This window comes from Acipenser ruthenus, chromosome 4 (assembly GCF_902713425.1).
Source record: "Acipenser ruthenus chromosome 4, fAciRut3.2 maternal haplotype, whole genome shotgun sequence".
Lineage (NCBI taxonomy): Eukaryota > Metazoa > Chordata > Actinopteri > Acipenseriformes > Acipenseridae > Acipenser > Acipenser ruthenus.
In genome coordinates, this window is record NC_081192.1 from 21,475,893 (window position 1) to 21,490,826 (window position 14,934).

The 14,934-nt window shown below is 36.8% G+C and overlaps 1 protein-coding gene across 7 annotated transcripts in view; it reads left to right on the plus strand.

Annotated features, from left to right (window-relative positions):
• The window catches only part of LOC117400564 (suppression of tumorigenicity 18 protein), a 113,808-nt gene that overhangs the window by 70,528 nt on the left and 28,346 nt on the right, over positions 1-14,934 (plus strand). For all 7 annotated transcript variants that reach the window (XM_059022180.1, XM_059022181.1, XM_034000708.3 and 4 more), the window contains 6 exons: positions 1,773-2,489; positions 6,066-6,200; positions 8,415-8,505; positions 9,210-9,302; positions 9,824-10,032; positions 11,073-11,284. In XM_059022180.1, coding sequence (XP_058878163.1) covers positions 1,773-2,489; positions 6,066-6,200; positions 8,415-8,505; positions 9,210-9,302; positions 9,824-10,032; positions 11,073-11,284 — 1,457 coding nt within the window. The remainder of the gene's footprint in view (positions 1-1,772; positions 2,490-6,065; positions 6,201-8,414; positions 8,506-9,209; positions 9,303-9,823; positions 10,033-11,072; positions 11,285-14,934) is intronic.

Consider the following 14,934-nt stretch of genomic DNA (forward strand, 5'->3'; position numbering starts at 1 on the left):
ATTAAAAATATTTAAGATAAATTGAGTCGTTCATCTGGTAAAGGCACAACTGTGTGGTACGGAGGCCGAGTCATGTAGTCAGTGAAGCACAGGTTAATATGCTGATCTAAGCTGGGGTGCCACTGGCGCTCCTGCGGGTTGGGGAAGTAAAATTGGCACTACAGCCGCCCTTACTGGTCAGACAACCAGTGAGCTCCTGTGGACACCTGCAGGTTGTTAGCTTGCCAATATCTACTGAGAAGTTCCTCTGTTAAAAAGGTGATTGGCTTGGCTGTGGGATCGAAGAACACCCACTACCGTTCCATGCTAATTCACTTTCATGGAAACGTTTGTCGCTTTGTCAATCACATTTTATACTTTATGAATACACTAAACTGTTTTCTTGTACAGAGTTCATTGTTTCCTAGTGGATGGTGCCTGTCAATGCCTGTTCCTAGTTGGCAAAATGTTTTTAATAGTCATACTACGCGTTACATTTAAGTAGTAATAATTCTGTAAGATGATTGAGGATGAATCTATTCATAGTAGCGCTTGATGATTTTCTACCGTCAAATTGTCTTATTAGCAAGTTAGTTTAAATGATTTGATGGATTAAAAGAGATGTTCTTGGATCAATCTAGGCGCGCAACCAAACTTTTATCATGGGCCGCATATCCAGAAAACTAGTTCAACCTCATGTTTATAGCGGGCCGCACATTACTAAAGAATAATCCGAGTTTAACCCTGAGCTGCAATATACATAGGCATATATAGGCAATTTCCCTTAGAATTACTGTTAATTTTATTTTGTACTGCACGGTACACAATGCAAACAGAAATATACAAAACAATTAAAACCAAAGTATTCATATCATACTGTTACCATATACACACTCATTGCATAATAATACAAAGCAAATTAAATATCTACTTGCTGAAGTGTTTTTTAGTTTAGCCGATGAGTTGTAGCAGGCAGCAATGTAACAAAAGGAACAGGACAGTGATGTCACCTCCCTAGCAAAAAGCCTCCTATGTTGGGAATGGGTTCTTTTAATACAGCGGGTTTGCATTTGGGAAAGGAGAGGAAGACTCATGAAATTAGTTGTAGACTTAAGTTGATGAGAAGCAATTACCCTCCGCAGTATGAATAAAGAACGGTGTGCTGCTTTTTATGAGAAAAATGAGAAAAAGCAAGTCAACAAAGTAAAAAAAAAAATGTTTTACTGTATATACATAAATGAAATGGAATTAATACACTGGGCCACAGTCAGACAATAAACAGGCCGTGGGTTGCGTGTCCCTGATCTAGATGATAGCTTATATTTCACGATAAATGACTAAATGTAAGCTGTCGTTTACAAAGCTTTCTAAAGCTAAACAAATCTTAGGGTCAGATTAATTTAATTATTTGATTCAGAATGAATTTTGCACCTTGTTTTTCTAAAGAGAAGAATTAAGTGTTATAAAATGTAAAATAAAATGATTTGTGTTGGAAACTCCTTTATTATTACAAAAGTATTTTTTAACTGACGCTTTGTCTGATATTGCCACTGCCCATTGACTAAAACACCCATCTGGAAAACCCTCCAGTTAATGTTTAATTATTTCAGAAGTTTTGTAAAAACGGAGGAAATATCTGTGTGCTATAGTTTCTGCTTCATAATGCATGTGTTGATCATTTAGAAACAATCTCCTCATAAGAGGAGAAAGAAAAAACATCTGTTGTTCTAGTATGTGCTTACTGGTATAGTGCCCTTTCACGTAACTAAATTATTTGTATAATCTTCCTTTAGGAGTGAGTTTGGAGACAGACGAGCTCTCATGTAAAAACAGCTACCACATTGCAGAGGAAAGGACACTACTGAAACAAGAACCTGAGGATTCACCTGAGCATGCTGCCTTTGAAAGCAGCCTGAGTGACAGTGGCATCCACTCCACAGAAGCAGGCAGTGAAGGTGATGTGCCAGACCAAGCAAAAGAGAAAAACAATGTTGCTTCAGAGGTGGAGAGCTTGACTTATTGCTCTTTAGTGCACAGTGAAAGCCACTCTGAAATTGTGGACAGTGAGTGGGGGAGCTTGTCCAAGTTTGTGATGGTGAATGGCTTAAACGGTAATCACACAACAGAGTCACTGGGGAAGAAAAGTGATGCAGTGAAGTATGATGATGACATGGATTCAGGTGCTTGCCAAGACCTGGATGTGCGAATAAAGAGTCTGCAGGGTGAGACCCTGAGCTCTAGGAAAGACCTAAGTGAAAGTGAAGACAAGGTTGATGTTCTTGATGAAGATGATGGCTGGTCAGCAGGGGTTTCAGAGCACACCCTTAATTTCGGTAGGGCTAAAGGGAATCTCCTGGAACAGGCCATAGCCCTTCAGTCTGAGCAGCGGCAGGTCCTTCACAATGCTTACAAGGAAATGGACAGGTTCTTACTGGAACAAATGAGTGGGGAAAGGAGACACAGCAGACTTGTAGACATTGATGGCAGACACAGCTATAACAATTGCAAAGGTAAATGAATACACAGTGATTTTTGTTGTAAGTATTTAGCATTAATGAGTCAATGGAAGAAACAGAACTTGTGAGCAATATCCCAGGTGATAATACTACTACTAATGCTACATATATACATAGTAGTTACATTTGCTTATGGCTGAAAGTTATTTGTAAGAATTGCAACATAATAGGAGTGATATAAGGATACGCGCAAAGTGATTGGCAGGTGCAAAACCCCCATAATGCTGCCATAAATCGTGTTTAGCAGCTGTAAAGTCTGATTTTACCGGCTGCCAAAAATGCAGCCTATGTAAAGAATGGTGTTCACCTGCCATTCTACACCCACTATCAGATTTGCACTTTGCCATCATTAATCCATTAAAATTATATTGAAGAACAAGGAATTGGGTGGGATCTGGATACTAAACGGGTGCAAAGATTATAATGTGATGTAAGGAACTTGCCTTGCAGTTAGGCAATTGCTGACCCTCCAAAAACTTTACACCTTTTCTTACAAGGTGCAAACCATTGTAGAAGCGAGTAACTAAGAGCTGTATAAAAGCACAAACCTGCAGAGACCTGTCATTGACTTCAGGATGGCTACTGTGGTACACTTCCTGATGCTGCGACAGTTGGCTGTTGTTGAGGAGAGCCAGGAACACATTCGGAGGAGAAGGACAAGACAAATCCTAGGGTCACTTTGTTTGGGATGCCGGAGGATGTGGTGCTAAAGCATTATCATCTCACTCCGCAGGTCATCAACCTCATAGCTGAAGTGAGGGATGAGTTAGACCCCAGCGTCAATCTAGGGATCCCTGCAAATGTGAAAGTTCTGTGTTCTTTGCACTACTTAGCCTCTGGTTCCTTTCCGACCACAGTTGGAATGTCTGGAGGGATAGCCCAATCCACCTTTTCCAGAGTGCTAGGCACATTTCTGGATGTCATGCTAAAAAGGGCAGGCCAATACATATAATTTCCTAAGGATACTAGCAGAACTGATGATGTCTGAGGCTTTTTCAAACAACTCAGTTTAATTCCGAGTGACCTCAGTTGTAAAGAGTCTTAGCTCTTTCTCAGAAAACATTTTTTTCTTTTCCGTACACCAACAGGACTTTGCTGCCCTTCCTCTGAATGTTTTTTGGTTTGTATTTTCGTGCTCCACAAATGTCATACAGCGACTACTGCTCTCTGTACTCCTAACTCTGCAAGTGCGCCTGCTAAATAGACTGATGCGCTCATTGAGACCTTCATTAGCATAATTGCGGATCATTATTTGTGCGTGTTGAGTAATTTGCATTGCTCTTAAGCTTACATAAGGTGCAGTGTAAAATAATTGCCTGGCCGCAATGCAATTTGAATTATTTGCACTGCGCCTATACTTACATCATCACCAATATGTTGTAAACTCTTTGTTACTGTAGATCAGCATGGCATACAACAATTTAAATCAAACTAATACAAATGTCAAGTCTGTACTAATTAATAAGTCAAATAATTCCAGTATTTCTGTAAGTGGTAACTGAGAGGTAACTGCACAGGCATGAGATAACAGAAATCTGTTATTTTGAAAATAGATTTTTAATAAATGACAGAATGTTAACAATGCACCCGATCTGATTGAGATCAGTCGATTAAATGGGACGTTATCAAGCAAAAATCATCCTATAGGAATGGGCCAGTAGGTACAGTACCTACTAGCCTACCAACAGGTAGAGTAGGTCTGGATCAAGCGCTTTAATGGATGTCGGATGTAGTAGCCGCTAGGGTGCTAAAAAACGGTTTTGAAATAATAGTAAGTTAGGTTTAGGGGTTGAGGTTAGGTTTAGGGGTAGGCATTAGGTTAGTTGTAGCTTTAGGGGTAGTGGGTAGATTTAGGGGTTAGTAGGCTGGTAGGTACCTACTGGCCAATTCCTGTGGGTTGATTTTTGCTTGACAACGTCCCATTCAATTGACTGATCTCAATCAGATCGACTGAACAATGATAGAAAAGCCTAAGTAAAATATATGGTGAATTAATGAGGACAGCAGCAGGCTGTTTCACAACTCCTTGTGAAGTGGTTCTTTCTATGCTTAACTATTTTAATGTTAAATTAAATAATGTATAAATTGTACAGCATGCATGTTCTGCTGTGCAACCTTTATTATAACTCTGCTCAAAGGTAGTCAGTTTAGGGACTTCACTATCTTTTGCCTCATAGTGAGAATGCTAGTGGGAGTGAAATGGCACTATGGGGAAAATGGAAGACATTACCATATCGCCTAGCCGGTTCAGTGATACAAAGGGTCACATGATAACTAAGCAGCATTGTATTTGATTAATTATTAATATATTATTATAATTTTCATATCAACCATGGAATCATAAGTACATCCTTACTTTCAGTTCACTCCCAGTAGCCATAAAAATCTTTTTATAACCATTTACATGATTTATTTTGTGTTACCATACCGGTATCTTACGGGCTAAAGCAAAAAGAAAGTGCACTAGGTATTCATTTGATTTTACTACTGTACTGTATACTGCATAGGCGTACTGTACAGATTTATATTGTTATGTAATGTAATGTGTTGTCTACCCAAAACACATTAGTGTTATTTCAGTGCAATGATGTATACATTTAAAACATATTGAGCACTATAAATGTATGTGTGTGCAATGTAATTTTTTAAAAACCCAACACCTCCTGATGTTAGACAAACATAATCTGGTTTAGCAAGGGGCTATATATATATATACAGCTTGTACAGATGATGTTTACATTCAACAAAAAGCAATGTTATTTTGCTTCTTGCGTACTTGCATGTACAGACATTATCCTTCGGACACCCTCTGCTGCAGCAAACCACAACTCAACTCCCACTATTTATTTGAACAATGTCGCACAACTCTCGCAATAGAGATCTCACTAAGAAAACACAACAAATATTTAAATGAGTATATTGCGACACTTTTCATTAAAATATCTTCTCTTAGTATATACGACAAAATGTTTACTTTGCTAAGTGTCGCAAAGAAAATGCAAATTGCGGTATGCTCTGCGACTGCCCCCATCTTAGTACGCCTACTCCCAAGTATTATTATTATTATTATTATTATTATTATTATTATTATTATTATTATTATTATTATTATTATTATTATTCTTAAGGAATCAATATAAAAAAGATGCATTTTTCTATAAAAAACACTTTTGTTAGTCAGTCATTTCAGTTAAGCTGTAGTTTAAGTCTGAAATCTTTGAATATGAAAAATACCACTATCTTAAGCAGTGTGGCAAATATTCAAGCATAGAAGCATGATAATTCCAGCACAACAGGCTGCTAAAAATGTAACAATTGATAAGTGTGTAGGAAAAAAGAGACAGAAATAGACTTGACAAGGGGCAGGTACCCAAACTCGGAACAGGTGACTGCTGCACATGTAATACTGGGCAGATAGATGCAAGTTATCCCCCTGAGTAAAAAAGGCTGAGAAACAAGCACATATTTTAAGACTGCAGCACAAATTACAACATAACATTTTAAAGTCTAGTTATTTAAAGCAAAATAGTTCATTTATATTTGTTGTTAATTTACTCTGTATCTTTTCAGAATCTCCAAGATCAGATAAGAAGGAAACAAAGTGCCCTACACCAGGTTGTGATGGCACTGGTCATGTGACAGGACTCTACCCACATCACAGAAGTCTTTCTGGATGCCCCCATAAGGTCCGAGTGCCACCAGAGAGTAAGTACAGAAAAAAGCTTGTATTTTATAGGCATTATTTAATCTTTGAGCCTCAACAAGAAGTCAGGAATTCAAAAGTAGTCTTATTTATGGAAGCACCTTTTCAGAAATAGTGTAGCACTGAAATACTATTTTAATGAATTTAAATACAGTTCAGTTATGGTGCCACTATGCTTATAATACCAAATACAAATAAATACAAGATAATTATGTAAAATTATTTTATGATAATGCTACATAAAATTGTAGTATTTATTTGGTAGTATTCTAAAGATTCTATATGTCATAACTTTCATTCTAGGCTAAGTAATATATAAATACAGAAACTATTAGAAAATGGAAAACATAGAAAACACGTTTACTTGCTGTATATAATCACTTTTTTTATTGTATGTGCTGTCAGGACCAGAGAGTGTCAATTCTGTACAAACAGAACAACAGCACATGACTGTTTTAAGCAGTGTTTTTTTTTTGCTTCTGGAATAAATAATACAATTGCATTGAGCACAGGTGCTTCTGAACATATATACAAATCCACTGCAGATGGACTTGACAGTCTACAATGGCACTAATTGTTTGCAGAAAGAAAGTCTGTTTCAGTTGCAGTAATGGGTAAAGCTCATCTAAACATGTTTTGAGTCTGTTCATTTTTATAGTGTAAGAAATGCAAGGGGTTCCCATTTCTCTGCGCTCACTGGAAGGCAGGCTTTTCCATTCATTCACAGCTGGGTTGACAAGAGCAGGCCTGAGCCAGAGTTCAAATTCAAACATAGCCTTCTGTTCTACAGGACAGCACTCTAGCCACTGAGTTATCAGTTGATAGTTTGTAAATCTATCAGTTATACATGTTTACAATGCTTACAACATGTTTAGGAAAGGCAGATCGTGTCTAAATAACCTGCTTAATTGTTTTGAGGATGCAACATCGAAAGTGTTATGACATGGTCTATTTAAATTTCCAGAAAGCTTTTGACAAAGTCCTGCATAAAAGATTAATTTTCAAACTGAACGCAGTAGGAATTCAAGGAAATGCATGCACATGGATTAGGGAGTGATTAACGTGTAGAAAACAGAAAGTACTGATTAAAGGAGAAACCTCAGAATGGAGCGAGGTAGCCAGTGGAGTACCACAGGGATCAGTATTAGGTCCTCTGCTCTTCCTAATCTACATTAATGACTTGGATTCTGGTATAGTAAGAAAACGTGTTAAATTTGCAGACAACACAAAAACAGGAGGAGTGGCAAACACTGTTGCAGCAGCAAAGATCATTCAAAATGATATAGACAGCATTCAAAGCTGGGCAAATGACATTTAATATAGAAAAGTGTAAGGTACTGCATGCAGGCAATAAAAATGTCCATTACAAATACCATATAGGAGATAATGAAATTGAAGAAGGAATATATGAAAACGATCTAGGAGTTTATGTTGACTCAGAAATGTATTCATCACGACAACATGGGGAAGCTATAAAAAAAGGCCAACAAAATGCTCAGATATATAGTGAAAAGTGTTGAATTCATATCAAGGGAAGTAATGTTAAAACTTTACAATGCATTAGTAAGCGATCTGATTCAAGCATTCAAAATTCTAAAAGGTATTGACAGTGTCAACCCAAGGGACTTTTTCAACCTGAAAAAGAAACAAGGACCAGGGGTCACAAATGAAGGTTAGATGAAGGGGCATTCAGAACAGAAAATCGGCATTTTTTTACACAGAGAATTGCGGGAGTCTGGAACCAACTCCCCAGTAATGTTGTTGAAGCTGACACCATGGGATCCTTCAAGAAGCTGCTTGATGAGATTCTGGGATCAATAAGCTACTAACAACCAAACGAGCAAGATGGGCTGAATGGCCTCCTCTCGTTTGTAAACTTTCTTATGTTCTTATGTTGCGATTATGTGATCTAAAGTGATACTTTATATCATCTCCAATTTCCATTATATATTTAATTTCTTACCTTTTTTATTTTAGTTATGTGTGTGCTGTAAGATTCTGTATTGTTGTTTCCTCAAAAATATATTCAATAAAGCTTCCTCAAGGCTGATTGAAAGGAAGTGAGGTGGGGGAAATATATTAGTGTTGCGCTGAGCTGAGCCCATATGAGAAACATTGTGCTCTGAAACATTGGCAATGCCAATATGCTTCCCCACCTCACTTTTTCAAAATCACCCTTAAGAATTGTTGTCTCCCCTGCTCTCCCCTTTCCCCAGTCCTTGCCATGCATGAGAATGTACTGAAATGCCCAACTCCAGGATGCACAGGAAGGGGGCATGTCAATAGTAACCGCAGCACACACAGGAGGTAAGTCACACTTTTTATTATAAAAGAATATACGGCTATATTTTATTCCTGTATTCACTAATTTTTTCAAGAACTTTGACACTTCAAATCAAAACTCCTCTTAAGAAATCAGATTAATCATGTTAAGGTTGTTCGATATAATGATGAACACAAATGTTTTTGCCATGTTTTTATTTAGATGATTTTTCCATTATTATTGTATTTGTTTTGTCTGTGTCTTTGAGAATAATAATGGACCAAATACTGCGTTTCTATTGACTTCTGTGTGACATAAAAATCAGAAGGGGTGCTGATACAGAAAATCTGTAATTAGGTTGAATAAGCATGTTGGATCATTTTTCTCATTAAATGATTAGAACATTGTATTTATATTTTAGGTTTATATGGTCATTAGGAAAATGTGTTGCATACATGTGCTTAAAAAAAAAAAAAAAAACCTACATGACCAGGCAAGTTATTTTTAACAAGGACACCCAGTAATACATTCTAGGATTGTAAAATATGTACAATGTAGATTAAAGATCCTGGTTTTGAATCATTTCTGTGTAGTTGAATTTGCAATTGTCCCTTCAGTATTCAAATCATATTACAAAGAGTCCCAGTTTAAACCATAGTGTAAACAACGTAAGTGTATCATTGCATGATATGTTCAATAAATTGTAAACTGGTACCAATTTAAGTTTGTTTGTTTGTTTGTTTGTTAGTCTTTCTGGTTGTCCTATTGCTGCTGCTGGAAAAATTCCTAAATCCCAGGAAGATAGTCCAAAAAGTGAACAAAATTCTGACTGGGTGTCCAGGTAAGGACCAATTTATATATCAATAAATAAGGCACACATCACTTATCAAGCATTAATGAACTATGTTTGAACTAATGGGTCATCAATTCCTCTCACAGGACACAAAGCCAGTACAGCAGAACTAATACTTTCCTTTTTCTGCGCAACAATAAAGGATAGCTGACACAGCTCTAGTTCATTATATCTTATATTATTAAACAGATGTCAAAAGCAACAAGTCATGTTAGATTTGTTCATGTCCTTTTTATAAAAAAAAAAAAAAAGCTTCTCTGAACATTTCTCCAAGGAGATGTATCAAAGTATAAAATATATAATTAGTATATATATATATATATATATATATATATATATATATATATAATATATATATATATATATATATATATATATATATATATATATTGATTAATGGTTTTGATAAGGGGCAGTTGGTTCCTGCAGTAAATAAATAAATGAACATGTTTTATACTATGGCTTATCTAACAGCCAGGAAGTGAGTTAACAGCTTTGTTTTTCTGCAGACCTCCAGGCTTGCCAAGACAGTTCGAGGTTCCTCAATACAGCTACAGTTTTGCACAGCCTGTCACTGCTCTCCAAGCCAACCTGGCAAAGAATTTGGACAAATACAGCAAGATCCGTTTTGATTATGCTAGCTTTGATGCACAGGTCTTTGGTAAACGGACTGCTTCCCCAGTTGCACTGGACCAAGATGCTGCACACTTTTCTGAATGTAAGTTAGCAAACATATACTATAGTATGAGTAGTAGTTCTAAGTCCAAGTCCACAGATGAATTTGAATTCTGGTTCGTTATGACTTTGGTCTCCTGAATATTTTGGAAACACCAACATCAAAAAATGTCTTGAATTTGTTAAACACTGCCACTTAAATCAAAAGAGAAACATATACTGAGACTTCCAACGCCAGAGAAGAATGCACAATTTTCTTCTATACTGCTCTTCCACACCAATGTAGAAATTCAGCGCAGCCTAGTGGACATTTTACTCATTGCACAATCATGTTTCTTTTCCTTTATTAAAGGTCCATACTTTACATCCCAGTTCTAATCAGTGCTCATTAACAAATTTGAAGTATCTTATTATGTGGAGTCTAAGTGGGCCTATATAGACAGCAATAACTAAATTCCTGATCAATGGAAACACAAGATCTTTTAGTAGTGAGCCTGCACTAAAATCACATATACGGTATATATCTATATGCTAAGTGAAACCTCATTGTTCTGTTTCAGAGTTAAGTACTGTATATGTAGTACTTATTTTACAAACCTTAATAAACCTTATTGTGCTTTTGTGTTCTCCTAAATATATTTTTTAAATGGAAGAATCCCTGTCCAAAAGACCAGGGGTAAGACCAGGGGTAACAGGGGCATGACAGTGATAAAATAAAGCCACGGGCTGGCAATACTTTTTGAAATAATGTAACTGGTTTCTGATTGATTTTGATACAAGGCTATATCTTGAGAACCATAGCACAAATTCAACATACCATTTCTTAGACATTTGTTACACAAAGTTTTTTAACATCTGGTCATGTTGACCTACACAGAATCGATACCTGATGGCTGAATCTGGGGAACCATTTGCACACTTTTGATGAAAGTGTTCATAGCCCTTTTGTTATGAAATGCTATTCTGATTATATGTCATGGCGACCAACTTCTGGTACTGACTGACACATTTCATAATTATGTCTTTGTATCTAGCATACATGCGTGTATGTATCTTACTGACTTACCTTGTTTTCCTGTTCAGCGTCCCCACAGTTTTCAAGCTCACTGACATCCAGCAGCAGACTGCCAGGCCCCCAGGTGCAGAGCCCCTGCCATCCCAGCACCCACAGCTACAGCCATGATGCTGGAAATGACCATGCTGCTCCTGAGGCCGCTGCCATTCTCAACCTGTCCCCCCGATACAGAGGGAACCCAGACAGTAACTCTGCCATACTGCAGCCTCCCACTACAAAGGTAATATCATTGTGATAAGTGTCATCAATGTCTAATCAGTGGTTAAAAGCTAAAATGATTCTGGTAAATAGATAAGAAAAGAGACCGTGGACTATCAAAGAACATTTTGTTATCAAAGTTTTAATTCAGAAAAGATCAGTGACCTAATTTATCAACAGTAATCTGGTTACATTACAGTAAATTCCCTCCCTGAAAGATCAGTAATACAATTACAAATTGTATCTTTATAACGTCAAAAGAGGATGTGACAGGGTGGCTGAGTGGTCTGACGTCACGGCAGAAGCAGGAAGGGAAAATAAACTGACACCAGAGAGTACTGCAGGTAAAAGAAAGAATTGGCTGGCTGCCATTTTTATTTGCAAAACAAAAATAAAATAAATATTTAAACAAAAACACACTGCGCTCACAGAGCAAAATAAAAGGGTTAACAAAACAAATCTCGAACACGAAATAACACGATCAATAATAAATAAAACATACAGGTCAGGCTGGGCAGATTGCCTTCACTGTTCCTGTCTGTTTTTAAATAAAGTTTCTCTCTGTCTTGTTCCTCTCCACTCTCGCTCTCGCTCTCTCCGCTCCTAAAACACCCACCTCGAAGCTGGAGAGCTGCAGTCTTTTTATATCGTGACCGAGGGGTTTAACTAGCTTGCAGTTAATTATCCTATTACCCCTCGGCCACAATCTGCACGAGTTTCTTAATTAAAGTGCTAAACAAAATAAACCGGCTACGCCGTCCTAAATACAAAAACAATAACAAACCCGCGGCACTTCACCGTCATACATTTAAATACTAAATCATAATACTAATACAAAATAACACAAGGGCGGAGGGGTACCCCATTCTAAAAATAAAATAAACAAAACAATGTACAGGGCTGCTTGCCCTGTTACAGAGGGCCACACTTTAAAAGAAAAAAAAAGAAAGCTAGAAAAATTGGTCATGGCTTGCATTCTTTTTTATTAACCTGCTTCATGAACATCAATCACAGCTCTGCAATGATGTGGGAAGGCCCTGATAATATTCTGGATGGTTTGTTGTGAAATGAATGCACTGCCATTCCTTATTTTATAGTCAAGGAATCCCACTCTTAGAAACAATGATTTGAGTTGCAACTTGCCGTTTAGATATAATAATAATAAAATAACAAAAAATACCAATTAAAACAAATGCTATGTAAAGTATGCAGAGTGACTTGCTTCTAACAGCTGCTCAGGGGACTGTTAAATTTGGTTATTACTAAATATAAGATATATATCTTCATTTGTGGTCACTATAGTAAAGGTTGACTGCTAGTAAACTTGGAGATTGATGTATTCTGAATTTTAATTGTTATAGTGTACCTAACTTGATGTATATACCATACATATAAATACACTGTTATTTAAATACATAAAAATGAGTGGGGATTTACAATTTAGATTTATATATATATATATATATATATATATATATATATATATATATATATATATATATATATATATATATATATATACAGACGTGCTCAAATTTGTTGGTACCCCTCCACAAAAAACGAAGAATGCACAATTTTCTCTGAAATAACTTGAAACTGACAAAAGTAATTGGCATCTGCCATTGTTTATTCCATATTTAATAGAAATCAGACTTTGCTTTTGATTTTTTATTCAACATAATATTGTAAATAATAAAACAAATGAAAATGGCATGGACAAAAATGATGGGACCGCTAACCTAATATTTTGTTGCACAACCTTTAGAGGCAATCACTGCAATCAAACGTTTTCTGTAGCTCTCAATGAGACTTCTGCACCTGTTAACAGGTAGTTTGGCCCACTCTTCCTGAGCAAACTGCTCCAGCTGTCGCAGGTTTGATGGGTGCCTTCTCCAGACTGCAAGTTTCAGCTCTTTCCATAGATGTTCGATAGGATTCAGATCAGGACTCATAGAATGCCACTTCAGAATAGTCCAATGTTTTGTTCTTATCCATTCTTGGGTGCTTTTAGCTGTGTGTTTTGGGTCATTATCCTGTTGGAGGACCCATGACCTGCGACTGAGACAGAGCTTTCTGACACTGGGCAGTACGTTTCGCTCCAGAATGCCTTGATAGTTTTGAGATTTCATTGTGCCCTGCACAGATTCAAGGCACCCTGTGCCAGGCGCAGCAAAGCAGCCCCAAAAGATAACCGAGCCTCCTCCATGTTTCACTGTAGGTATGGTGTTCTTTTCTTTGAAAGCTTCATTTTTTTCATCTGTGAACATAGAGCTGATGTGACTTGCCAAAAAGCTCCAGTTTTGACTCATCTGTCCAAAGGACATTCTCCCAGAAGGATTGTGGCTTGTCAATATGCATTTTAGCAAATTCCAGTCTGGCTTTTTTATGTTTTTCTGTCAAAAGTGGAGTCCTCCTAGGTCTTCTTCCATGGAGCCCACTTTCGCTCAAAAAGCGACGGATGGTGCGATCAGAAACTGACGTACCTTCACCTTGGAGTTCAGCTTGTATCTCTTTGGCAGTTATCCTTGGTTCTTTTTCTACCATTCGCACTATCCTTCTGTTCAATCTGGGGTCGATTTTCCTCTTGCGGCCGCGCCCAGGGAGGTTGGCTACAGTTCCATGGACCTTAAACTTCTTAATAATATTTGCAACTGTTGTCACAGGAACATCAAGCTGCTTGGAGATGGTCTTGTAGCCTTTACCTTTACCATGCTTGTCTATTATTTTCTTTCTGATCTCCTCAGACAACTCTCTCCTTTGCTTTCTCTGGTCTATGTTCAGTGTGGTGCACTCAATGATACCAAACAGCACAGTGACTACTTTTCTCCATTTAAATAGGCTGAATGACTGATTACAAGATTGGAGACATGTGTGATACTAATTAAAGAAACTAATTAGTTTGAAATATCACTATAATCCAATTATTTGTTATCTTTTCTAAGAGGTACCAACAAATGTGTCCAGGCCATTTTAGAATATCTTTGTAGAATAAGCAATAATTCATCTCTTTTCACAGCTTCTTTGCTTTATTCTATGACATACCAAAGGCATGCAAGTATACATGATAAAATAGCTTTTAATTTCATCACTTTTCAGGAGGAATGAAGCATTATTTCAATGAGCTGTAAGGGTACCAACAAATTTGAGCACGTCTGTATATATATATATATATATATATATATATATATATATATATATATATATATATATATATATATATATAATCTAACTTTGCATATCGTTAATACAAAAAATAAATTAAAAAAAAAAAACTTAAATAATGTCTCTCTGAAAGTCTGTCTGGTACGATGCAGATGGCAGAAGATATTCTGGTTAGTAAAATATTATCCTGGATAAGCTGTGTCAGATCAGCCTTTACTGCCCATCTCCATCAGATGTTCTATAAAACTATTTCAGTGGATTAAACCAATCAGCAGAAGGATTAATAAACTGAGCTCTTTTATTCACACACAAATTAAAAATCTCCTACTTCCTATCAAATATGCTTCAGTTTATAAGTTTAAACCCTTTTTCACCAGTCATTGGTCTATCCTCGAATCATTTATACTCTGAGACCTAGATACATTTTGGCTTTGACTTAAGGGCTAATCACACTACAGCATTTATTAGCCGCATTATTTTTATTTTACACCTGGCATTTCACTGTGATTT